Raw genomic sequence first — 24944 nt, 5'->3', positions numbered from 1 at the left:
TTTAAAGAAGAAAAGTTGAAATTTATTAAACTTAAACTCTAATTCAGTTGATGCCTTATGGATACATGACATACCCGCACTAGCATGCATATGTGATATACACATGCAAATAGAGACAGAACAGAGCAGAAGAAAAAATAAAGTGGAAAAGTTTGAGGCAATATTTGAAGGGTTTTTGTTACCATTCTTCAAGATCACTGTAGAGGCCTTGATTGTAGATAGATCTTGCTTTTCGTTGGGGCCCAGTATTCTTCTTAAACCTTGTTCGCTGTAGGAGACTTTTCTCTCTTGGGGTTCATGTGTCTTCAGTGGATTGAGAGGCTTGTGAGAAAAACATGGGAGCAGACAGTCTTTCTGAGTTCAAACTCTCTGTGGCCAGTTCAAAAGAAAACGCTGGAACAGCCAGTTAGTCATGTGACCAGCTTGTCTAACCAGTCCTGGCCCTTGTGGAAGGTATTCTCCTTAGCAGGCCCTGGAATGTTCTTCTTCACCTTCGATGTCTGTTAGTATGTAAATTTTTTTTACAGCCACAGCAGATCTGTTTAACAAGTTATTTCCTCGCTCCAACAAGTTAAAAATCAATGTTCATGACAAAATGAATGTGCCTCATTCTTGGCAAGTGGGGGCCTCACATGCCACCAGCATGTACAGGCTCGACATTGCCCCCCCCCCCCCCCCCTTTCACTTGATTTGGATGTCATGGTCCAGAAGCCCGTGGTAAAATCCAGCCCTATGTTCTGACTGGATACAGTGTCAGGTGGCTGAACTGACTCTACTTATGCTCCAACGTTAGCATTGTAACGAAGGTGATAAATGCACCCTTAAACACAAAAACCTATATTCAATTTGCAGCAGCTCATTATTGTTATGTAACGGTATTAACAGCAATAAAGTATCTTTATGAACATCATCACATCATAAAAGACAGCAGTACGACACTCGATGTTCGATGAAACAGTGGGTGCAAGGCTGTACTTTTTGCAACAAGGTGGTGCAGTACATGGTTATTGGCAACATTTGGAACTGTCCCGTGTTTAGAGCAGTTTCTAAACAGCGTGCATTCATCACGCCACATAGATTCAGCACCAGCCCTAGAGAACAAGGGGAAAATCCTCTTCCGAAGTGTTACGATTACTAGAAAGGCAAATAGATCTCTGAGATTTACAGCCCAAAGAAAACCAATAGTTATGTGCATTCGGTCATCCCTGTTGGACAGAGCCCTTTTCAGCTGTGGAGGCAACTTTGATATTTAAGGTTGTGTCAGAATATTTACATATCCATTTAGTAAAATTAAAATTATTCCCCTTTATTGATCAGATATAGTATCTGCTTTAAGGAGACAATAATACTGCCACGTCTATGCTGCTCCGAAGGATTTTCTGTTTTTCAGCGATGCAAGTGACTGTCTCAATCCATAATCAAGTATCGATCTGACTGCCGAGCAGTGAATCCCCCATTAGGGGACATTCGCGCAATGTTTCAGCCTGGTACCATCCGTCATTTAGGACCAGAGCAATAGCTCATCAACTCTAAAAACGTGAATCTGTTGGCCACTTTAAAACCTTGCCTGTCTTTTTCATACTATGACAAAGCAGACATTTCTACCCACACTCTCAAAAACGTAAAATAATTACAATTAGGGTGTGGTGATCTGCCTTAGCATGTAATTACAGTGTTGAAGAGTAACTTGATGCTGCAGCATAGCACGGGCGCATCTGAATGTACTTTGTATTTTGCTGCTACTGGTCTCAGATTGAGAACGTACTGTAATTTTCAAAACTCACCAGCAGGAAGCAGAATTCTGCGCATGCGTGTGAGAGGAAGAGGGTGCAGCAGCAGAGACCCGGGTAAATAAGCATAAATTAGTGAAACTGGCAGGACGGGTTGAGAAAGCAGTTAATAAGTTATACGAGGATCCTTGGCTACACAAATAGAAGTATAGAATTAAAAAGCAAGAAAGTTATGGTGAACTTTTAGAAACCACTGGCCAGAATTTTACAACCCCTGCAGGAGTGGACTGAAGGCCGGGGGTGGGGGGGGGGGGGGGGGTGGGTGCAGGATAGTGTAAAATCGAGTGGGAGGCAGGGTGCCCATTGCCTTCCTGCCCCTGCTGCAATTTTACCAGTGGTGGGGGAGGTGACAAACGGCTTGCCCGCCCCAGGCCACTTAAGGGACTCCTCAACCGCCACTGGTATATTACCAGCGGCAGGAGGGCAGTTCAGTGGCTCAGAAGGCCACCCAGTAAAACTTGGCGGCCTCCTTGTGGGCTGAGGGAGGGGGAGCCTTCCTCATCAGGTACCCTGTGCCTGATGGAGTGTCCCTCCTCTGGCACAAGCCATTCCCACTGGAGCACCTCCCTCCCCTCTCACGAGCAACCCCCAACCTCCCCTCGCCTCACTGGGCTGCCTTTAAGGAGGAGATGGTTCAGGTACATTCAAGGTATATTCCCAAGAGGGGGTAAGATAGTGCAACCAAAGCCAGAGCCAGAGCTCCCTGGATAACGAAAGATGAACTTAAGATGAAGCTGAAAAGGTGCATATAACAGATGTCAGGTCAGTAATAAAAGTGAGAACCTGGCTAAAGATAGAAAGTTCAGAGAAGTGAAAAAGAAAATGTGGGAGGCAAAAAGAGTTTGAGAAGCAACCAGCAGCTAACATGAAAGGGTATCCAAAATTCTTTTTTAGGTATATAAATCGTAAAATGGTAATAAGGGGAGGGGTGGAGCCAATTATGGACCAAAAAGGTGATCTACAGATGGAGGCAGAGGGTATGGCTGAGGTAGTAAATGATCTTGCATCTTTCTTTACCAAGGAAGAAAATGCTACCAAAGTCACAGTGAAGGAGGCGATAGTTGATACTGGATGGACTAAAAATTGATAGAGGCGGTGTTAGAAAGGCTCTCTGTATTTAAAGTAGATAAATTACCCGGACCAGGTAGGATGCATCTAAGGATGCTGAGGGAAGTAAGTGTGGAAATTGCAGAAGCACCGGCCTTAATCCTTAGATAAGTGGGTGGTGCCAGAGGACTGAGAATTGCGAATCTTATACCCTTGTTCAAAAAAGGGTGTAAGGATAAGCCCAGTAACTACAGAACAATCAGTTTAAGTTTGGTGGTGGGAAAGCTTTTACAGACGATAATCTGGGACAAAATTAACATTCACTTGGACAAGTGTGGATTAGTTAAGGAAAGCCAGCATGGATTTGTTAAAGGCAAATTGTGTTTAACTAACTTGATTGAGTTTTTCTGATGAGATAACAGAGAGGGTTGATGTGGTTAATGCAGTTGATGTGATGTATTTGGGCATTCAAAAGGAATTTGAGGAAGTGCCATATAATAGACTTCCCAGCAAAGTGGTAGCCCATGGATTAAAAGGGACGGTAGCAGCATGGATACCAAGTTGACTGAGTGGCAGGAAACACAGGTGAAGAGTTGGTTTTCGGACTGGAGGAAGGTATAACAGTGTGGTTCCTAACAGTCGGTACTAGGACCGCTGCTTTTCTTGATATATATTTATTTCTTAGAAGGCACAATTTCGAAATTTGCAGATGGCACAAAACTTGGAAGTATTGTGAACTATGAGCAGGATAACGATAGACTTTAAGAGGACATTACAGGCTGCCATAGATGGGCACTTGGCAGATGAAATTTAATGCAGAGAAGTATGAAGTGATATATTTTGGTAGGAAGAATGAGGAGAGGCAATATAAAATAAAGGATAAAATTTTAACAAGGGTGCAGGAGCAGAGGGTCCTGGGGGTTATATGTGCACAAATCGTTGAAGGCAGGGCAGATTGAGAAAGTGGTTAAACAGACAGACAGGATCCTGGGATTTATAAATAGAGGCATAGAGTACAAAAGCAAGAATGTTATGATGAACCTTTAGAAAACACTGGTTCAGCCTCAACTGAAGTATTGTGTCCAACTCTGGGAACACACTTTAGGAAGGATGTGAAGGCTTTAGAGAGGGTGCAGAAAAGATTTACGAAAATTGTTCCAGGTATGTGGGACTTCAGCTATGTGGATAGATTTGACATGCTGGGATCGTTCTCCTAAGAGCAGGTTGAGAGGAGATTTGATAGACGTATTCAAAAGAGGTCTTGAAAGAGTGAAACTGTTCCCATTGGTGAAAGGGTTGAAAACCAGAGGACACAGATTTACGTTGATTGGCAAAAGAACCAAAAGCAACATGAGGAAAAATGTTTTACACAGAGAGTGGTTACAAGCTGGCATGCACTAACTGAGAGGATGGTAGAGGCAGATTCAATCGTGGCTCACAAAAGGGAATTGATAAGCACCTGAAGGGAAAGAAATTACAGAGCTACAGGGAAAGGGCAGGGGAGTGGGACTAGCTAAGCTGCTCTTGCAAAGAGCTGACATGAACTCGACAGGTTGAATGGCCTCCTTCTGTACTGAAACCATTCTATGATTCCAAATTATTCTGCTCATCGAAGTGAGGGACATTGATATTGGAAGTGGAACATTTGAATTTCAGGCATCGAAGGGTATTCATCAAGCAATCCTGGGTCTGGCATAGTATATGTCGTAGAGGTAAGGCTCCAACTACTCTACCCGAACCTTGTATCTCTTTGATGTTGTATCTTAACCCCCAACAACTAAAGAATAACCTGAACAGGAAGTTACTTTCCATTTTTTGCACCAGTCACAACCTCTCTATCAAACTGACAAATTAGAGGAATGATATTCTACCTGTTGTTTTCTTAAATGTTTTGCAAAGCAAGGTGAAGGAAATGGAGGTACCAGAATGAAATATAGAATGATCGAACGGTTACAGCACAGGAGGCCATTCGGCCCATCATGCCTGTGCCAGCTCTCTGCAAGTGAACTCACCGAGTCCCACTCCTCTGCCTTGTCCCTGTAACCCTGCATTTTTTCTTTCCCTTCAGATAATTATCCAATTTGCTTTTGAAAGCCTCGACTGAATCTACCTCCATTACACTCTCAGGCAGTGTTTTCCAGATCCTCACTTGCTACTGTCACAGAACTATTTTTTTCCTCCTCTGTTTAAAACAGTGTGCCTTTAAAACTAAGGGGGGGGGGGGGGGTTGGGGAGCATAGTGTGTCAGTGGCACCTGTTCCTAGGCCACAGCAGAAGAGGTCACATGGTATACTTTAACTTTTAACTGTATGTAAAAACTGGCTAAAACCAGTTTCAACTAGAGACAAATGAAGCGTGCTGTACAGTGAAAAGAAGCTATCTATTTCTCAACAGAGAAAATCTACATTGAGCTGAGACTGTGTTTGCCTAAGGAGGAATAAACACCTGAAAAAAGAACAATTTGTTCTAGTAAGTAAATTCCGTTTTACTTCAAAACTCTAAGAAGTCTGCTACAGAAGTAACTCTCTCTATTGCCTATTTGTGTTTGCTGGAATTCACAGGAAAGTTTTACCAAAAGACTGCCGATTTTAAAATCCAAGTAGACCTATTGCTGTGCTTCTCTGGAAAGAACTGTGTGACACCTGCTGCAGCTGAAATACTTTGAATGTCTTTCTATTAAAAACTGTTTTGTCAAATTCTCCTTGAGACTTCGAGTGGCATCTAGTTACTCTACTCTGGGATAGTTCATCAACCAGGAACGTACCATACCAGGACTTATAACTACTTATTTTATTCCTAAGAAACACTATTTTTTCTTTAAAAACCAGTTAACCATTGTTAGTTTTTAAATGTATGTGCGTGTGCATGGAAGGCTTAGGTTAAATAAGAAGTTATAAGATCTTTAGACATCTTAATGATGTTTAAGATTTAATTTTTTAATAAATAGTTAATTTGCTGTTGTCTAAAGATACCTGGTTTGGTGTATTTTATTCTGGGGGTTAACAAAGTGTTTAATTTGGCTGTTTTCCGGTTAGGTGGGAAAACTTTAATAATATGCTGTGACCTGTGGAGTGATGGGACTGAATTGACAGTGCATTGCTCCCATCTCGGTCATAACATATTAATTGGGGGCTTGTCTCTGGGATAACAAATTAATTGGGGCTTGCATCTGGGATCATATTAATTGCTCTCGGGTCTGGGATCATATTAGTTGGGGTGCTCGATTGTTGGGGTCCAAATCTAACGGCAATTATGTGAATTATAAGGGTAGTGATAATTTGAAAGAGAAAAAATAAAAGGAACCAGATTTCTTGCATATAAGGGTATTATCATTAGAATGGCATTAGCAGTTGCAGCAGAGCTTCTGGGAAAGGAGAATGTGTCCCTCAATGACTTGATCATTTTAACTAAGAATAAACTAAAAGAATTGGTGGCAAAATTGGGGTTAGAACTGAAATCAGTGCCAAAAAAGTGGTGATAATTGGCCTAATAGCCCAACATCTGGAATTGGAAGAGGAAGAAGAAGATCGTAAGTCAGAGAGTGATGCAGTGGCATTGGCTAGAATTCAGTTAGAAACGAAAAATCTTGTGCAGGAAAAAGAAATAGACTTAAGACTTGAGGCTGAGAAGGAATTGACAATGAGAAAACTTGAATTAGAAAAAGAAGAAAGGGGGGGGAGAGAATTTAGATTAAGAGAGATGGAATTAAGACAAAGGGGTCGTCTTGAATCCAGGGAAAATTCTGATCAGGAAGAATTTGAATTCAGCCCAAGACCCAGCAAAAAGCTGTTTAAATTTATACAAGCTCTTTCTAAGTTTGAGGAAAGGGATGTAAAGGCATTTTTCATATCTTTTGAAAAAAATAGCCAAACAAATGAAATGGCTGAAGGAAAGCTGGACACTGCTTATGCAAAACAGGTTGAGAGGCAGAGCTCATGAAGTTTATGCCATACTTCTTGAAGAGGCTTCTGCAGATTATGAGATGGCAAAAAAGGCTATTCTCACTGCATATGAGATAGTCCCTGAAACTTACCATCGGAAGTTTCGGAACTTACGGAGATTGGCTGGGCAGATGTATGTAGAATTTGAGAGGGTGAAGCAAATTAACGTTGCCAGTTAAATACAGGCATTAAAGATGGAAACCACATATGAGAACCTTCGAGAATTGATTCTCTTGGAAGAGTTTTAAAATTCCATCCATTCAGTAGCCAGAACTCATGTAGATAATCTGAAAGCTAGGTAAGCAGCGGAAATTGCTGATGATTTTGAGCTTGTGAATAAACCAAAACCTTTTGTCTGTCACCCCCCCATAAACCCGAGAAGGAAAGTAGGAGAGTGAAAGGAAGGCAAGTAGCCAGGGACAAGAAAGAACAGCTGGGATTACCTCCTCAGACCAGAAAGGAAGGTGCTGAGGGTAGAAGTGAGGTTCGCAAGCCAAAGTGTTATCATTGCTACAAAACGGGTTATCTTCGTTCAGAAGGGCGGCACAGTGGCGCAGTGGTTAGCACCGCAGCCTCACAGCTCCAGGGACCCGGGTTCAATTCTGGGTACTGCCTGTGCGGAATTTGCAAGTTCTCCCTGTGACCGTGTGGGTTTTCGCGGGGTGCTCCGGTTTCCTCCCACTGCCAAAGACTTGCAGTTGATAGGTAAATTGGCCATTGTAAATTGCCCCTAGTGTAGGTAGGTGGTAGGGAATATGGGATTACTGCACGGTTAGTATAAATGGGTGGTTCTTGGTCGGCACAGAATCGGTGGGCCGAAGGGCCTGTTTCAGTGCTGTATCTCTAAATAAATAAATAAGAATGCTGGAAATTGCGAGGTAAACCCATAGGACTTGTTGGGGTACACAAAGCTAATGCAGAGAAAAGAGCTCTGACTGAGAGTACAGCAGATCAGGCTGTAGCTTTAATGGCAGCTGTAAAACCAGATACAAAAACTAAAGTGAGTGTAAAGGTTACCTAAAAGTTATAATGAATTCTTGTCCAAGGGAAAAGTACCTCCCATGTCCATTAAGTGAGGCAAGAAAACCTATCATTATACTCAGGGATACAGGTGCAACCCAAATACTCTTGCTGGAGAAAGATATAACATTTCCACCAGAGATCACCTTGAACGCTAAAGTTTTAATTAATGGAATTGGCGGGGAGTATATACCCATACCTTTATATGAAGTATGCTTAGAGTGTGACTTAATATCTGGGGTGGTAACTGTAGGAGTTGTCCACAGTTTGCCAGTAGAGGGAATTGATTTACTCCGAGGAAATGATTTGGCTGGATCAAAAGTATCAGTTTCCCCTATAATTACAGAGAAACCAAGTGACGTTAGAGAAACTGAACAATTACAGGAACAAGTTCCAGGAATGTTTCCTGCGTGTGTAATCACCCAAGAAATGGCTAAATGTGTTCCATTGTCGGAGATAAAAGTGGCACAGCAAACAGATATCTGAAACCTTATTTGGGCATTTAGATCACCCAAATGAGATGTTTCATAGATCTTCTAATAATTGTAGAACAGCAAGCTGATCGAGAGTTATATAGAATGGCACAGACGGCTCTGACAGAAGCTGAAGCAAAAGGAGTCCCAGAAGGCTATGATATGGAAAATAGGGTTTTGAGGAGGAAATGGACACTGCCTCATAGACCTGTGGACAAAGACTGGACAGTTGTTGAACAGATAGTGGTACCAACTAAATGTCATCAGGGATTATTAAGGTTAGCACATGACATTCCTTTTGCAGGACGTAGGGGGATTCAGAAGACTAAATCACATATAAGCCAACATTATTACTGGCCAGGCCTTACAAATGACGAAAAGCAGTTTTGTGTGGCTCAGGAACACCTTAAAGCATCCCAAGTAAAATTGGGCATACAAAAATGCAAAGACCTGCAATTTTCAACCAGGGGATGAAGTATTGGTGTTGTTACTGTGACAGGGGGAACCATTAAAAGCATGGTTCAGTGGCCCATGTAAAGTGATTGGAAGAGTCGGTAAGGTAGATTACTTGATTGACACCCCTGATTGCTGGAAAAAGAACTGGTTGTGTCATATCAATATGTTAAAGCAATATTATCGCAGGGTGGAGGATAAGCCAGTATAGGTATGTCAGATAAACGGGACTGTTGAGAAGGAAAAGGATAGTGAGGATGAGGCAGAAGGAGGCCTAGACAATTCTCAGATTGAACCTCCAACTATCAGGTTGGCAAACACAGAATGGTTAGGAAAATTGGACAACATGCTTTTGCACTTGAGAAGCAAATCAATGTGAAGGCCTAAACAGGATGTTCACAACATTTTAAAGAGTCTGGAGAGATAAGCTGGGATGTACATCTTGGCCACACATGATGTGGGTCAGGGGGATTTATTCCTTTAAAACAACATCCTTACTGCTTCGGTCCAAACAAACACGCCCAAGTAAAAGCAGTGGTTCAATGCCTGCTGGAGGGCAGCTTATTTGAGCCAAGTCAGAGCAGCTGGAATTTGCCAGTGGTCTTGGTGCCTAAATCTGGTGGGTCGGCCCAACTTTGCATCAACTACAGAAAAGTCAATGAGGTCACCAAGGCAGACTCCTACCCAATTTCTCATTTAGAAGACTATATGGACAGAGTGGGGAACACCATGTGTCTTAGAGATAGATGTGTTGAAGGGATTCTGTCAAATTCCTTTGACACCCCTAGATAAGGAAAAGTCAGTTTTTGTTACACAGGACGGGGTTTCTCAGTATTAAGTGAAAGCACACAGGTTAATGGGTACTCGAGAAACTTTTCAGAGAATAGTGAACCCAGTCGTGGCCAGTGTTCCTAGCTGTGCTGAGGTGATGGTCGATGGGGACACTTGGAGGGAAAACATGAAACAACTAGGAGACTATGTTTGGAAGGTTGCAATGGGCTGAATGGGACAACCTTTTGAAAAAAAATTAAAGTCAAAACGTTTTGATGGGGTTTGTTGTTATAGCCTTGTCATTTGAAAATTGTACATATTTTGGGGAAAAACGATGTTATTGCCGACACTGTCATATATTTAACCTTAAGTTGCATGGATGGCGATGGTATATAGAAAAATTCTGTTAATTATCAGTAGAGTGAATGGGGGCATGAATGTGAAAAAATGTTTAGTGTTTTTTTCAGTTTCTATTATTTGCATTGTAATGAATTTTTAAGAATGGCGCTTCATTTCGCCAAGGGCGGAGGTGTTAGAGAACTTTTTTCTCCTCTGTTTAAAACAGTGTGCCTTTAAGACTGTTTAAAAACAATGTGTTTTTAAGACTAAGGGGAGGGGGGGGGGGCACAGTGTGCCAGCTGCACCTGTTCCTAGGCCACAGCAGGTGAGAGAGGTCACTTTTAACTGTGTGTAAAAAAACAGCTAAAACCAGTTTGAACTGGAGACAAACAAAGCGTACTGTATACCGAAAAGAAGTTGTCTATTTCACAGGAGAGAAAATCTATGCTGAGCTCAGATTGTTTTTGCCTAAGGAGGAATAAACCCCTGTAAAAGGAACAATTTGCTCTAAGAGGTCTGCTACAGAAGTAACTCTCTCTATTGCTTATTTGTGTTTGCTGGAATTCTCAGTAACCAAAAGTTTACCAAAAGACTGCCAATTTTAAAATCCAAGTAGACCTATTGCTGGGTTTCTTGTTGAAAGAACTGCGTGACGCCTGCTGCAGCTGAAATACTTTGAATGTCTACTTATTTAAAAACTGTTTCGTCGAATTCGCCTGGGGACTTCAAGTGGCATCTGGTTACTCTACTCTGGGATACCTCATCAACCGTGAACCCAACTTACCAGGACTTATACCCAGCTACTTATTTTATTCCTAAGAAACACTATTTTTTAAAAAACGGTTAAGCATTGTTAGTTTTTGAATGTATGTGTGTGTGCACAGGGAGGCTTAGGTTAAATAAGAAGTTATAAAGTTTTTAGACATAGGTTTATCTTAATAGTATTTAAGATTTAGTTTTTTAATAAATAGTGAATTTGTTGTTGCCTAAATATACCTGGTTTGGTGTATTTTTTTCTGGGGATTAATAAAGTGGTAATTTGGCTGTTTTCCAGTTAGGTGGGAAAACATTAATATGCTGTGACCTGTGACATGATAGAACTGAATTGACATGCATTGCTCCCGCCTCGGTCGCAACACTAAGTTTTTCCTCATATCGCTGTTGCTTCTTCTCAAATCAGCGTCCTCGGGTTTTCGACCCTCCCTCCAACAGGAAGAGTTTCGCCTTATCTACTCTGTCCAGACCACTCATGATTTGAACAACGCTATCAAATCTCTTGTTAATCCTCTCTTCTCTAAGGAGACAGCCCCAGCTTCCCCAATCTCTTCATGTAACTGAGGTTCCTCATCCCTGGAACCATTCTTGTAAATCTTCACTACACGATAATTACCTTTACAGCATTTCTAAAGTGTGGAGTCCAGAAATGGATACAATACTCCAGTTGATGTCAAACCAGTATTTTTTTTTTAAAGGTGTCTGCCCATTCTAGCAGCCTATGTCATCTTGAAGTTTTATCACTGTCCACCTCACAGTCCACAATACTTCCAAGTTTTGTATCATTCGCAAAGTTTGAAATTGTATCCTGTATTTTTTTTCATTCATTCATGGGATGTGGGCGTCACTGGCCAGGCCAGCATTTATTGCCCATCCCTAATTACCCTTGAGAAGGTGAGCTGCCTTCTTGAACCGCTGCAGTCCATTTGGGGTAGGTACACCCACAGTGCTGTTAGGAAGGGAGTTCCAGGATTTTGACCCAGCGACAGTGAAGGAACGGCGATATAGTTCCAAGTCAGGATGGTGTGTGACTTGGAGGGGAACTTGCAGGTGGTGGTGTTCCCATGCATTTGCTGCCCTTGTCCTTCTAGTTGGTAGAGGGTGCGGGTTTGGAAGGTGCTGTCTAAGGAGCCTTGGTGCGTTGCTGCAGTGCATCTTGCAGATGGTATACATAGTTGCCACTGTGCATCGGTGGTGGAGGGAGTGAATGTTTGTAGATGGGGTGCCAATCAAGCGGGCTGCTTTGTCCTGGATGGTGTTGAGCTTCTTACTCAAGAGTGTTGTTGGAGCTGCACCGATCCAGGCAAGTGGAGAGTATTCCATCACATTCCTGACTTGTGCCTTGTGGACAGGCTTTGGGGCATCAGGAGGTGAGTTACTTGCCGCAGGATTCCTAGCCTCTGACCTGCTCTTGTAGCCACGGTATTTATATGACTACTCCAGTTCAGTTTCTGGTCAATGGTAGCCCCTAGGATGTTGATAGTGGGGGATTCAGTGATGTTAATGCCATTGAATGTCAAGGGGAGATGGCTAGATTCTCTCTTGTTGGAGATGGTCATTGCCTGGCACTTGTGCCGCGTGAATGTTACTTGCCACTTATCAGCCCAAGCCTGGATACTGTCCAAGTCTTGCTGCATTTCTACACAGTCTGCTTCAGTATCTGAGGAGTCACGAATGGTGCTGAACATTGTGCAATCATCAGCGAACATCCCCACTTCTGACCTTATGATTGAAGGAAGATCATTGATGAAGCAGCTGAAGATGGCTGGGCCTAGGACACTACCCTGAGGATCTCCTGCAGTGATGTCCTGGAGCTCAGATGATTGACCTCCAACAACCACAACCATCTTTCTTTGCGCTAGGTATGACTCCAGCCAGCGGAAGGTTTTCCCTGATTCCCATTGACCTCAGTTTTGCTAAGGGCTCCTTGATGCCATACTCGGTCAAATGCTGCCTTGATGTCAAGGGCAGACACTCTCAACTCACCTCGAGTTCAGCTCTTTTGTCCATGTTTGACCCAAGGCTGTAATAAGGTCAGGAGCTGAGCGGCCCTGATGGAACCCAAACTGAGTGTCACTGAACAGGTTGTTGCTAAGCAAGTGCCGCTTGATGGCACTGTTGAAGACACCTTCCATCACTTTACTGATGATTGAGAGTAGGCTGATGGGGCAGTAATTGGCTGGGTTGGACTTGTCCTGCTTTTTGTGTACAGGACGTACCTGGGCAATTTTCCACATTGCAGGGTAGATGCCAGTGTTGTAGCTGTACTGGAACAGCTTGGCTAGGGGCGCAGCAAGTTCTGAAGCACAGGTCTTGAGTACTATTGCCGGAATGTTGTCAGGGCCCATAGCCTTCAGTTGTTTCTTGATATCACGCGGAGTGAATCAAATTGGTTGAAGTCTAGAATCTGTGATGCTGGGGACTTCAGGAGGAGGCTGAGATGGATCATCAACTCGGCACTACTGGCTGAAGATTGTTGTAAATGCTTCAGCCTTATTTTTCACACTGATGTGCTGGGCTCCCCCATCATTAGGGATGGGGATATTTGTGGAGCCAGCTTCTCCAGTTAGTTGTTTAATTGTCCACCACCATTCACGGCTGGATGTGGCAGGACTGCAGAGCTTAGATCTGATCTGTTGGGATTTGTGGGATCGCTTAGCTCTGTCTATCGCATGCTGCTTACACAGTTTGGCACGCAGATAGTCCTGTGTTGTAACTTCACCAGGTTGACACCTCATTTTGAGGCATGCCTGGTGCTGCTCCTGGCATGCCCTCCTGCACTCTTCATTGAACCAGGGTTGGTCTGCTGGCTTGATGGTATTGGTAGAGTGGGGGATATGCCAGGCCATGAGGTTACAGATTGTGGTTGAGTACAATTCTGCTGCTGCTGATGGCCCACAGTGCCTCATGGATGCCCAGTTTTGCATTGCTAGATAAATTGGCTGTATACCCAAGTCTGGGTCATTATTAGGACCCCAGCTTTGCTTGATCTATATTAATGAGGCCTGGGGAACCACATTATATACCTTCCTCCAGTCTGAAAAACTGCCAACTTCGTCTCCATGCTGCCACTGTCCCTTTTATTCAATCGGCTTTAACTTTGTTGGCAAACCTGTTAATGTGGCACTTTATCAAATGCTTTTGGAAGTCCATGTACACCACATCAAGCTCATTACCCTCATCAATCCTCTGTTACCTCATCAAACAACTCAAATTAGTTAAAAAAAATTTGTCCTTAACAAATCCATGCTGGCTTTCTTTAATTAACCCACATTTATCCAAGTGACAAAAATATCATTTCTAAATACTTTCCTACCACTGAGGTTAAACTGATTGGCCTGTAATTGCTGGGCCTATCCCTGCACCCTTTTTTTAATAACGGTGTAACATTTTACATTCTCCAGTCTGCTGTCACCACCCCCGTACCGAAGCAGGATTGGAAGAATATGGCCAGTGCCTCCGTAATTTCCACCGTTACTTCTCTTAGTCTCCTCGGATGCATCTCATCCGGTCATAGAGTCATTTACAGCGTAGCAGGAGGCCATTCAGCCCAGCAAGTCCACGTCGGCTCTCCGCAGAGTAATCCTGTCAGTTCCACTCTCCCACTTGATCCCTCTAGCCCTGCAAGCTTATTTCCTTCAAGTGCCCATCCAATTTCCTTTTGAAATCATTGATTGTTTCTTCTTCCATCACCCTTGTGGGAAGAGGATTCCAGGTAATTACCATTCACTGCGTAAAAAAAGTTGTTCCTCACATTCCCCCTGCGTCTCTTTCCGAACATCTTCAATCTGTGTCCCCTAGTCCTTGTACCATCAGTTAATGGGAACAGTTTTTCCTTGTCTAACTTATCGAAGCCTGTCATAATCTTATATGCCTCTATCAAATCTTTCTTCAATTTCCTTTGCTCCACGGAGTACAACCCCAGCTTTTCCAACCTAGCCTTGTAACTAAAATCCCCCATCCTTGGAACCATTCTGGTAAATCTCCTCTGCACCCTCGCAAGGACCCTCACATCCTTCCTAAAGAAGTGACCAGAACTGGACGCAATACTCTAGTTGGGGTTTAACCAGAGCTTTATAAAGGTTTAGCAAAATTTCCCTGCTTTTGTTCTGATGAAGGATCACTGATCTGAAATGTTAACTCTACTTCTGTCTCTCCACAGATGCTGCCAGACCTGCTGAGTATTTCCAGCACTTTTTGTTTTTATTTCAGATGTCCAGCATCTACAGTACTTTGCTTTTATTCCCTGCTTTTGTACTCTATGCCTTTATTTATGAAGCCTAAGATCCTATATGCTTTGTTAACCACACTCTCAATATGTTCAGCCACCTTCAAAGATCAATGCACATGCACCCCAGGTCCCTCTGTTCCTCCACACTCTTTAGAACTGTGCCATTAAGTCTACATTTCCTCACCTTATCCCTTCTGCCAAAATGCATCACCTCCCACTTGTCTATATTAAATTCCATCTGCCCATTCTGCTAGCTTATCTATGTCCTGTTGCAGGTGGTTCGTATCATCCTCATTGTTTGCCACTCCTCCAAGTTTGGTATCATCAGAAAATGTTGAGATTCTACTTTGTATTCCAAGATCCAAGTCATTATTATCTCCCAAAAAAGCAGTGGTCCTAGCACTGACACTAGGGGAACACCACTGTCTACCATCCTCCAGTCTGAAAAATAACTATTTACCACGACTTGCTGTTTTCTGTTCTTAAGCCAATTTTTTATCCAATTGGACACTGGTTCTCCTATTCCATGAGCCTCAATTTTGTTAGCCAGCCTTTTATGTGGTACTTTATCAAATGATTTCTTAAAATCCATATAGACAACATCCACCGCATTCCCTTCATCAACTTTCTCTGTTACTTTATCAAAAAATTCAATTAGTCAAGCATTATCTGCCTTTTACAATTCGTGCTGGCTCTCCTTAATTAACTCAAACCTCTCCAAGTGCCTGTTGATTTTTTTCCAAGATTATTGTTTCTAAAACCTTACCCACCACTGATGTTAAACTAACTGGTCTGTATTTGCTAGGACTGTCCTTACACCCTTTCTTGAATAAGGGTGTCACATTTGCCACTCTATTCCTTTGGCACCTCCCCCATATCTACGGAAGATGGGAAGATTATGGTAAGCCCTTCCACTATCTTCACCCCCACTTCCTAAGCATAGCCAGCCTATTTGGTACCTCCCCCCTCTCAATTTTTTACTCTATCCATTGCCTCTATTCTCTCTGCTTCTACTGATATTTTGTCAGATTCTTCTTCCTTAGTAAACGCTGGTACAAAGTACCCATTAAGTATTCTAGCTATGCCCTGTGCCTCTAAGCATATATTACCCTCTTTTTTACTAATTGGCCCCATTTCACCTCTTAATACCCACTTATTAAAAATATGCAGGTAGAAGATTTTTGGGTTCCCTTTTATGTTGATTGCCATTCTATTCTCATATTCTCTCTTTTCCAGCCATATTTTCCTCTTCACCTCTCCTCTCAACTTACTGTATTTGGCCTGGTTCTCACTTGAAGGATTCACCTGACATGCATCACATACCCTCTTTTTTAGTTTCATTAAAATCTCTATCTCCCTCGTCATCCAAGGAGCCCCGTGTTTGGTTCTCTGGTGACTCACCAACTTTAAGTACAGCCAGCCTATCATATACTTTTTGTCAATTTTTAGCTCATCTAGTGTCTCAACTACCTCCTCTTTCACTATGATTTGAGCAGCATCTTCCTGAGTAAAGACAGATGCAAAGTACTCATTTAGTACCTCAGCCATGCCCTCTGCCTCGATGCACAAATCCCCTTTTTGATCACTAATCAGCCCCACTCCTATTACCAACCTTTCACCATTTCTATGCCTCTACAAGACTTTTGCACTCCCTTTTATGGTAGCTGCCAGTCTCTTCTCATACTCTTTCTTTGCTTTTCTTATTTATTTTTTCACTTCCCCTCTGAATTTTCTATATTCAGCCTGGTTCTTAATTGTATTATCCACCTGACATCTGTCATATGCACCCTTTTTCTGCTTCATCTCACTCTCTGTTTCTTTTGTCTTCCGGGGAGCTCTGGCTTTGTTTGTCCTACCTTTCCTCCTTGTGGGAATGTACCTTGACTGTACCCTAATTATATCTTATTTAAAGGCAGGCCATTGTTCCTTTACAGTTTTTCCTGCCAATCCTTGGATTCCCCCAATTTACCTGGTTCAGCTCCATTCTTACCCCACTGACGTTGGCCCTTCCCCAATTAATTATTTTTACTCTGGATTTCTCCCTGTCCTTTTCCAAAGATAACCTAAACCTTATGATACTATGATCAGTGTCTGCTAAATGTTCCCCGACTGACACTTGATCCACTTGACCCACCTCATTCCCCAGAACCAGATCAGCAATGGTCGCTGACCCGAAACGTTAACTCTGCTTCTCTTTCCACAGATGCTGCCAGACCTGCTGAGTGATTCCAGCATTTCTTGTTTTTGTTGCAGCAATGCCCCCTTCCTTGCTGAACCAGAAACATTTGATTTAGAAAATTCTCCTGAACACACATCATAAACTCTTCCCCCTCTCTGCCTGTTACACGATTACTATTCTAGTCTATATTAGGATAATTAAAATCCCCCATTATAACTACTCTGTAATTCTTACACCTCTCTGTAATTTCCCTTCAAATTTATTCCTGTATATCTTTCTCACTAGTTGGTGACCTATAGAATACATCCAGTAATGTAATGGTACCTCTATTGTTTCTTAGCGCTAACCAAATAGATTCTGCCCTTGACCCCTCTAGGATATGCTCTCTCTTCAGCCCTGTAATGTTCTCTATAAACAATACCGCTACCCCTCCTCCTTTCTTTCCTTCCCTAGCTTTCCTGAACACCTTATATCCAGGAATATTTAGTACTCAGTCTTGTCCTTTTTTAAGCTGGGTCTCCTTTATTGCCACATCATATTCTGATGTGGCTACCTGTGCCTGCAGTTCACCAACATTATTTACCACTCTCTGCACATTCACATACTTGCACAGTAAACCTAATTTAGACCTTATTGTATTCCTTCTCATTGTGACCCCACCTAATACCTATTTCATACTCTAGTGCTATCTGTCTCTCCCAATACTTTGTGCGCCTTGTTTTTCCTTTCTAATATGACCTCCTGGTTCCCAGACCCCATGCCAAGTTAGTTTAAACCCTCCCCAACAGCACAAACAAATTGCCCCGCAAGACATTGGTCCCAGCTCTGTTCAGGTACAACCCGTCTGGCCTGTACAGGTCCCATCTCCCCCAGAACCTGTCCCAATGTCTCAGGAATCTAAAACCCTCCCTGCTGCACCATCTCTCCACACATTCATCTGTTCCATCCTCTCACTTCTATACTCACTAGCTCATGGTACCGGGAGTAATCCAGCAATTACTACCCTTGAGGTCCTGCTTGCTAGTTTCTTTCCTAGCTCCCTAAAATCTGCCTTTAGGACCTTATCCCTCTTTCTACCTATGCTGCTGGTAGCGATATGGACCACAATAGCTGGCTGTTGCTCTGCAGCTGCTCAGTAACATCTCCCTGGCACCAGGGAGATATCCTACAATCCCAGATTCACGTCTACAGCCACCGAATCCCATATCGCTATTGATTTTCCAATCTTTCTCCTGCCCTCTGATACAGCTGAGTCAGTGAACTTGCTCTGGCTGCCCGCCCCACAGGAACCGTCGCTCTCACGAATATTCAAAACTGATATTAAGCTAAGGCCCTCTTTGCCTTTTCAGGTTGGCGTTACATATCCTGTGGTATTGTCGAAAGAGCAGGAGCCTGTGCTCGTTTCTTGGCCAACACCGTTCCCTAAACACAAAATAATTCCATTTGTTCCTGTTGCTGGAACATCAGACGGCTGCTTCTTTTGTAGCTAATGCTATCGCACTTTGGGCTGTTTCTCACTTTGATATGATTCAGGATTTCGAAATATTTATAATGGACGTTCTTTCAGACTAGAGCGAAACCAGCAGTTTTCAAGATAACCTCGCCCTTACTCTGATCTTCAGAAGCGGAGACGACATCTCACGGCTCGAGGAACGGCTTCAATCGTCTCCTCACGTCTCCGGAGTTTTAAAATGACGCACACACCAAAGCCAATTGGCACATTCTCAGGCTCTTTTAAAGTGTCTTATTACAGACATTTAAAAGTAATGCACATCGTAAACGCTTTTGGAACTCGATCGGACGCAGGCCATTACAGATAAAAATAACTGTTCTCGCTCTGGGTCTAGGGCGGATGGAGTTGGGGGGTACAGTGAGGGGTGGGTTTCCGGTTGGCGTTACCATGGTGCGGTGTGGCCTTGCGGCTCTGAGGAGGGTAAGTTCAGTGTGAGGACCCTGGTGCAGGGCAGGAAAGCTGGGATTACTTCCAGTCGAGCGGAGGAGACTGAGAGAAGATTTAGTGGAAGGGGTTTTAGAGCTGGAATAGGGGGAGATTATTAATTGTATGCCTCGCTGATTACTGTCTTAGGCCAATGCAGACTTCTCACAAAGCTCTGCTTTTTATTCGACCTTGAGCTGACTTTACAAACCCGTATAATCTCCATCGCAAAAGTCGTCTACTTCCACCTATTCCCCCCCACATCAGCCCAACTGCCACTGAAATCGATTTGCATGCATTCGCCATTCCTAAATTTGGCTGTTTCTTTTTCTGGCTGAACCCTCCTACATCACAACAGTGACTGCACTTAAAATATTTAATTGGCTGTAAAGCATTTTGTCATGCCCTGAGGTCGTGAAAGGCTCCATAAGTCATAGTCAAAGGGTCATAGAGAGATACAGCACTGAAACAGTCCCTTTGGCCCACCGAGTCTGTGCCGACCATCAACCACCCATTTATGCTAATCCTACATTAATCCCATATTCCCTACCACATCCCCGCCTTCCCTCAATTTTCCTACCACCTACCTCAACTAGGGGCAGTTTACAATGGCCAATTTACCTATCAACCTGTAAGTCTTTGGCTGTGGGAGGAAACCGAGGCATTTGGCAGAAACCCACGCGGTCACAGGGAGAACTTGCAAATTCCTCACAGGCAGTACCCAGAACCGAACCCGGGTCACTGCAGCTGTGAGGCTGCAGTGCTAACCACTGCGCCGCCCCTTTCATTAAAGGGAAGTCTTTCGTTAAACTTCAGCTCAACCAAAATTGCTGCCCATTTCCAAATTTGTTCAGCATTCGCCTCTCCCTTTGCAGTGCTACATTGCTCCTGTTCCCCTCAAATTAAAAATTATAATCTTTGGATTTTGCTGTGGCCTGCTCCCTCCCTATATCTAGCCATCTGCAGTACTATATTGCATATTTGAACACACTGTTTCTCTGACTTTGGCCTCTTGTGCATTGCCCCAGGCCACACCATTGGTCATTGTATCTTCATTCAACTATGGCCCATACTCTCCCTAAGCTGCACCTTTGTCTTCTCATTTCAAATACTTCCTTAAAACATTCTCTTTGACCAAGTTTTAAAATATCTCCGTCTTGGTTTTTTTCTATTTGTTTCCTTGCACGTCTGTAGTAAAAGTGTTATATAAATGCAAGTTGTTACAAATTTGATTGACTGGAAACTTAAATGCATAGCACATTAGCTGGATTATGATGCTTAAAAGCAGTTTATTACACAGGGTTTCAGCGCTTCTGCACCAGGTCACATATACTCCATCTTTTCTGCTGCTTACTTTGGCCACGCTACCGTACCTCTCCACACAATAATTTGGGATGGGAGTCTGCTTGCAATGTGCTCTGTAATTAATGTTTACATTAGTAGCTCTGTCTGTCATGTAAATGGAACAATTTGTGTAATTAAACATGATTTTTTAAAATTATAAAAGCATTTTTGGTGCTTGTGAGATTTTAATGTGACTGTTTAGTTGGATAACTTTCATGTGGACCAATGCGGCGCAGTGGTTAGTACCGCAGCCTCACAGCTCCAGGGACCCGGGTTCGATTCCGGGTACTGCCTGTGTGGAGTTTGCAAGTTCTCCCTGTGTCTGCGTGGGTTTTCTCCGGGTGCTCCGGTTTCCTCCCACAAGCCAAAAGACTTGCAGGTTGATAGGTAAATTGGCCATTATAAATTGTCACTAGTATAGGTAGGTGGTAGGGAAATATAGGGACAGGTGGGGATGTTTGGTAGGAATATGGGATTAGTGTAGGATTAGTATAAATGGGTGGTTGATGTTCGGCACAGACTCGGTGGCCGAAGGGCCTGTTTCAGTGCTGTATCTCTAATCTAATCTAATATTGCAAAAGTTTGAAAGAATGCAGTGTATATTATAACACCTGAGCATTTATTTGAGAGCCATTTTTTGAGTTTTTTCTTTCCAATTATCTCATTTTGTAGTATGGCAACTTTATTGACAATCTCAGAATTTATGTCCGTGGGGGGAGCGGTGGAATGGGACTCCTTCGACTTGGTGGCGAAGGCGGTAAAGGTGGCGATGTCTGGGTTGTAGCACAAGATGGAATAACCTTGAAGAAGATCAAGGATAAATATCCAGATAAGCGCTTTGTGGCTGGTGTTGGTGCTAACAGCAGGTATGACTTATTATTTAGATGTGCGTAACACTGCTGTTAACTTCTGAAAGAGACCTCCTGATCTGAGCATTTAGCAGATGAGTTTTAGGTCAAAAGTTCAAGTTCTGCTTATCTGTATGTGAGTTAAGTCACTCATTGTTTAATTTGTGTACTACTAGTCACATTATAAATTTTTAATGAGGTTGATTCTTTTCCTTGTATAAGTAATGGGCATATTTGTGTGCACCTACTGGAAAAGTGGTTAAAAATCATGTAGCAGTCATCGAGAGATAGCTATTGCCTGGCAGTTGTCTAGTTTGTGATTAGCAGAGATTAACCCTTTCACTGACATGCTTATATTTCTGGTATAAGATAGTGCTAGCTTTTATATTAATGCTTTCTTTATCTTTTATGTACTTTTTAAAATAGCTTGATAATGAAATAATGTGTATATCTACACACATTTTCAGACTGGGTCTTTCTATATCTCTGGGATTCTTTTTAGTTTGTGAATATAATTCAGCCTTGCTACCCTCCTCCAATTCTGGCCTTGGACCTCTTGCGCATCCCTAATTTTAATTGCTCCACCATTGGCGGCAGTGCCTTCAGCTGCCTAGACCCTAAGGTCTGGAATTCCCTCCTTAATCTCTCTGTCTCTGTACTTCTCGCTCTTTAAAGCCTAACTCTTTGACCAAGCTTTTTGGTCACCTGTCTTACTATGTTCTTACATGGCTTGGTGTCAATTTTTTTTTACAACACTCTTGTGAAGCATGTTGGGACATTTTGCTATGTTAAAGGTGCTATATAAATGCAGTTGTTGTTGCATAGCTATATAGTAATTCCTGATCTGTAAAATGTAGTGTTAGATGCTTAGTCATATCTGGAATCATCCCCTCACAGTTAGTTCATAGTCTTAGTTGTATCTTCGAGGGAGTTAAAACATGAGAGCTGTGTGTTTCTGCAAAAAGGGTGACAGTTGAGGATAAATCATTGCTGGAATAGTAATTGGTGAAAAAGAAAATTACATAAAGAAATGGGGACAAAAATTGAATAGAATTTTTAGAGGTTTCTCCGATGGCCATAACTGCTTCCCAAAAAACTCTTTCTGAAACAATGTTCCCTGACCCTGCATGTCACCAATTTAAAAGCAGATCACAAAAGATCTATCATGGTTGGATCTCTTGACCAATAAGGAGCATGGTGATATTTCAGAACCTGTGGATACAGTTTTTTTGAGGTTGAGGAGAACTGGGGAAAACAATGTGGCCTTAGATCAAAGGTCTTCTCTTTTCCCTTGTCCCAAAAAAAGTATTTGTTACATTTGCTGATGGCTTATGGGCAATATCAATTGCTAAGGTTTGACTGAATCCCGTGTATGCTGTTGACACCCAGCTCTACACCCTTTCACTTCTTGCTATGTGTTTCCTTAGCTTACATTAAGTCCTGGAAGATCAAGAACTTTTTAAACTTGGCATTGTCAAGGCATAACCTAAGTTTTAGACCCCAGCTCCATAACTCAATCTAGCAGTTCATTCAGGCTGAGCTTGATTGTGCACAACTTTGGTGCCATGTTTGACTGCAAGGTTTATTATGCTAAAACTTTAAACCCTATATTTTAACTTTACCAAGATTGTCTATTTCCACCCCTGCAATATTCTCCATCTCTGCTCTGACCTCACTTCATTGCCCCTGAATTACTTCATGTCTTTGACACTTCCAGCCTTGCCAGTGTCCTGAGTTCTGCCACTCAAAACTCAGCTGCATAGGTCCTATCCCGCTCCCCTATCATTAATTGATTGAGGGAATGGGGAAATCAATTTCAAAATCCTTGTCCTCATCATCTTTCTATCTCTCTGCACTGCCCTTCTCAGCCCTTTGACCTCTGTGCCCTCTGCTTCACCTGTCTTGATCCCACACTTTGGAACCCCTTACTAGCACTCTGCCTTACTACCTTTGTACCCTCCTTCGAAAGTCTCATTAAAACCTGCCTCTCTTCATGCTTTCAGTCACCAGCTCTACCCCTTCTCCTGCCATTGATTGCTTTCCAGTTATTTTTTGTCTCTGTAAGGTGCTTTGTGATGCTTTATTATATAAAGGCACAATAAAATATGAGTTGTTGATTGCTGCTCTATACGGATCTCAGCCAGCAATAGTTGGGCAATTGGCCTCAATATCAAGAGGAACAATCAGCTGGGGTTCTTCCTTCTGACTGCTTTCAAGTGACTGCTGTGCGAAAGAATGTGGGTATGGAAAATATTGAATTCAGCTGCGACGTTTTTTTTTACATTCTTTCCTGAGATGTGGGCATTGTTGGAAAGGGCAGAATTTATTGCCACCACTGATTGCCCTTGAGAAGGTGGTGGTGAGCTGCCTTCTTGAACCACTGCAGTCCATGTGGTGTAGATATACCAAGAGTGCTGTAAGGTAAGGGGTTCCAGGATTTTTACCCAGTGATGATGAAGAAACGGCGATAATATTCCCAAGTCAGGATGGTGTATGACTTGGAAGGAAACTTGCATGGGATGGTGTTCCCATGCACCTGTTGCCCTTGACCTCTTGGCAGAGGTTGCAGATTTGGAAAGTGCTGTCAGAGAAGCCTTGGTAATTTCAGCAGTGCATGTTGTAGATAGTACACACTGCTGCCATGGTACACCATTGGTGGAGGGGGTGAATGTTTAAGATGGTGGATGGGATGCCGGTCAAGCGGGCTGCTTTGTTCTGGACGATCTTGAGCTCCTTGTGTCGTGTTGTCATCCAGGCAAGTGGAGAGTATTCTGTCACATTCCTAACTTGTGGCTTGTAGATGGTGGAAAGGCTTTGGGATGTCAGGAGGTGAGTTGCATGTAGCAAAATACCCAGCCTCTGACCTGCTTTTGTACTCACAGTATTTGTGGCTCATGCATTTAAGTTTCTGGTCAATGTTAACCCACAGGATGTTGATGGTGGGGAATTCAGTGTTGATAATCCCATTGAATGTTAAGGGGAAGTGGTTTGATTCTCTTATTGAGATAGTCATTACTTGGTACTTGTCTGATGCAAATATTACTTGGCACTTATTAGCCTAACCTAATGTTGTCCAGGTCTTGCTGCATGCAGGCATGGACAGCTTCATGGTCGAAGCAGTTGGGAATGGAACTGAACACTGTGCAATCGTCAGCGAAGATCCCTACTTCTGACCTTATGATGGAGGGTAGGTCATTGATGAAGCAGCTTAAGATGGTTGGGCTGAGGCCACTACCCTGAGGAACACCTGAGATGATTAGCCTTGGACTACCACAAACATCTTCCTTTGTGCTAGGTATGAGTTCAGCCACTGAAGAGGTTTCCCCCGATTCATGTTGACTTCAATTTTACTAGGGCTCCTTGATGCCACACTTGGTCAAATGTTGCCTTGATGTCAAGGGCACTCACTCTCATCTCACCTGTGGAATTCAGCTTCTTTGTCCTTTGCGCCAAGGCTGTAAAGAGGTCTAGAGCCAAGTGGTCCTAGTGAAACCCAAACTGAGCATCAGTGAGCAGGTTATTGGTGAGTAGCTGCCGCTTGATAGCACTGTTGACAAAACCTTCCATTAGTTTGATAATGATTGAGAGGAGACTGATGGGGCAGTAATTGGCTGGATTGGATTTGTCTTGAATTTTGTGGGCAGGACATACCTGGGCAATTTTCCACTTTTTGGGTAAATAAGCATTGTAGCTGTACTGGAACAGCTTGGCTAGAGGCATCGCTAGTTCGACACAAGTTCTTAGCACTACTGCCGGGTTGTTGGGGCCTGTGGCCTTTGCTGGATCCAGTATGCTCAG

At 43.0% G+C, this 24944-nt stretch overlaps 2 protein-coding genes across 2 annotated transcripts in view; one reads left to right on the top strand and one right to left on the bottom strand.

Annotated features, from left to right (window-relative positions):
• The window catches only part of LOC137348049 (protein FAM237A-like), a 35655-nt gene extending 16950 nt beyond the window's left edge, over positions 1 to 18705 (bottom strand). The window contains exon 1 of the mRNA XM_068013179.1: positions 18629 to 18705. The gene's annotated coding sequence lies outside the window, so the exon portion shown is untranslated. The remainder of the gene's footprint in view (positions 1 to 18628) is intronic.
• Positions 18706 to 18892: 187 nt separating this feature from the next.
• Positions 18893 to 24944, top strand: part of gtpbp10 (GTP-binding protein 10 (putative)) — a 42150-nt gene continuing 36098 nt past the window's right edge. Inside the window, exons 1-2 of the mRNA XM_068013157.1 lie at positions 18893 to 18951; positions 20971 to 21164. Coding sequence (XP_067869258.1) covers positions 18919 to 18951; positions 20971 to 21164 — 227 coding nt within the window. The 5' untranslated portion in view covers positions 18893 to 18918. The remainder of the gene's footprint in view (positions 18952 to 20970; positions 21165 to 24944) is intronic.

This window comes from Heterodontus francisci, chromosome 2, assembly GCF_036365525.1.
Source record: "Heterodontus francisci isolate sHetFra1 chromosome 2, sHetFra1.hap1, whole genome shotgun sequence".
In the NCBI taxonomy this organism is placed as follows: Eukaryota; Metazoa; Chordata; class Chondrichthyes; order Heterodontiformes; family Heterodontidae; genus Heterodontus; species Heterodontus francisci.
Note: the sequence above shows the minus strand (reverse complement) of the source record. Positions and strands in the feature narration are given on the sequence as shown.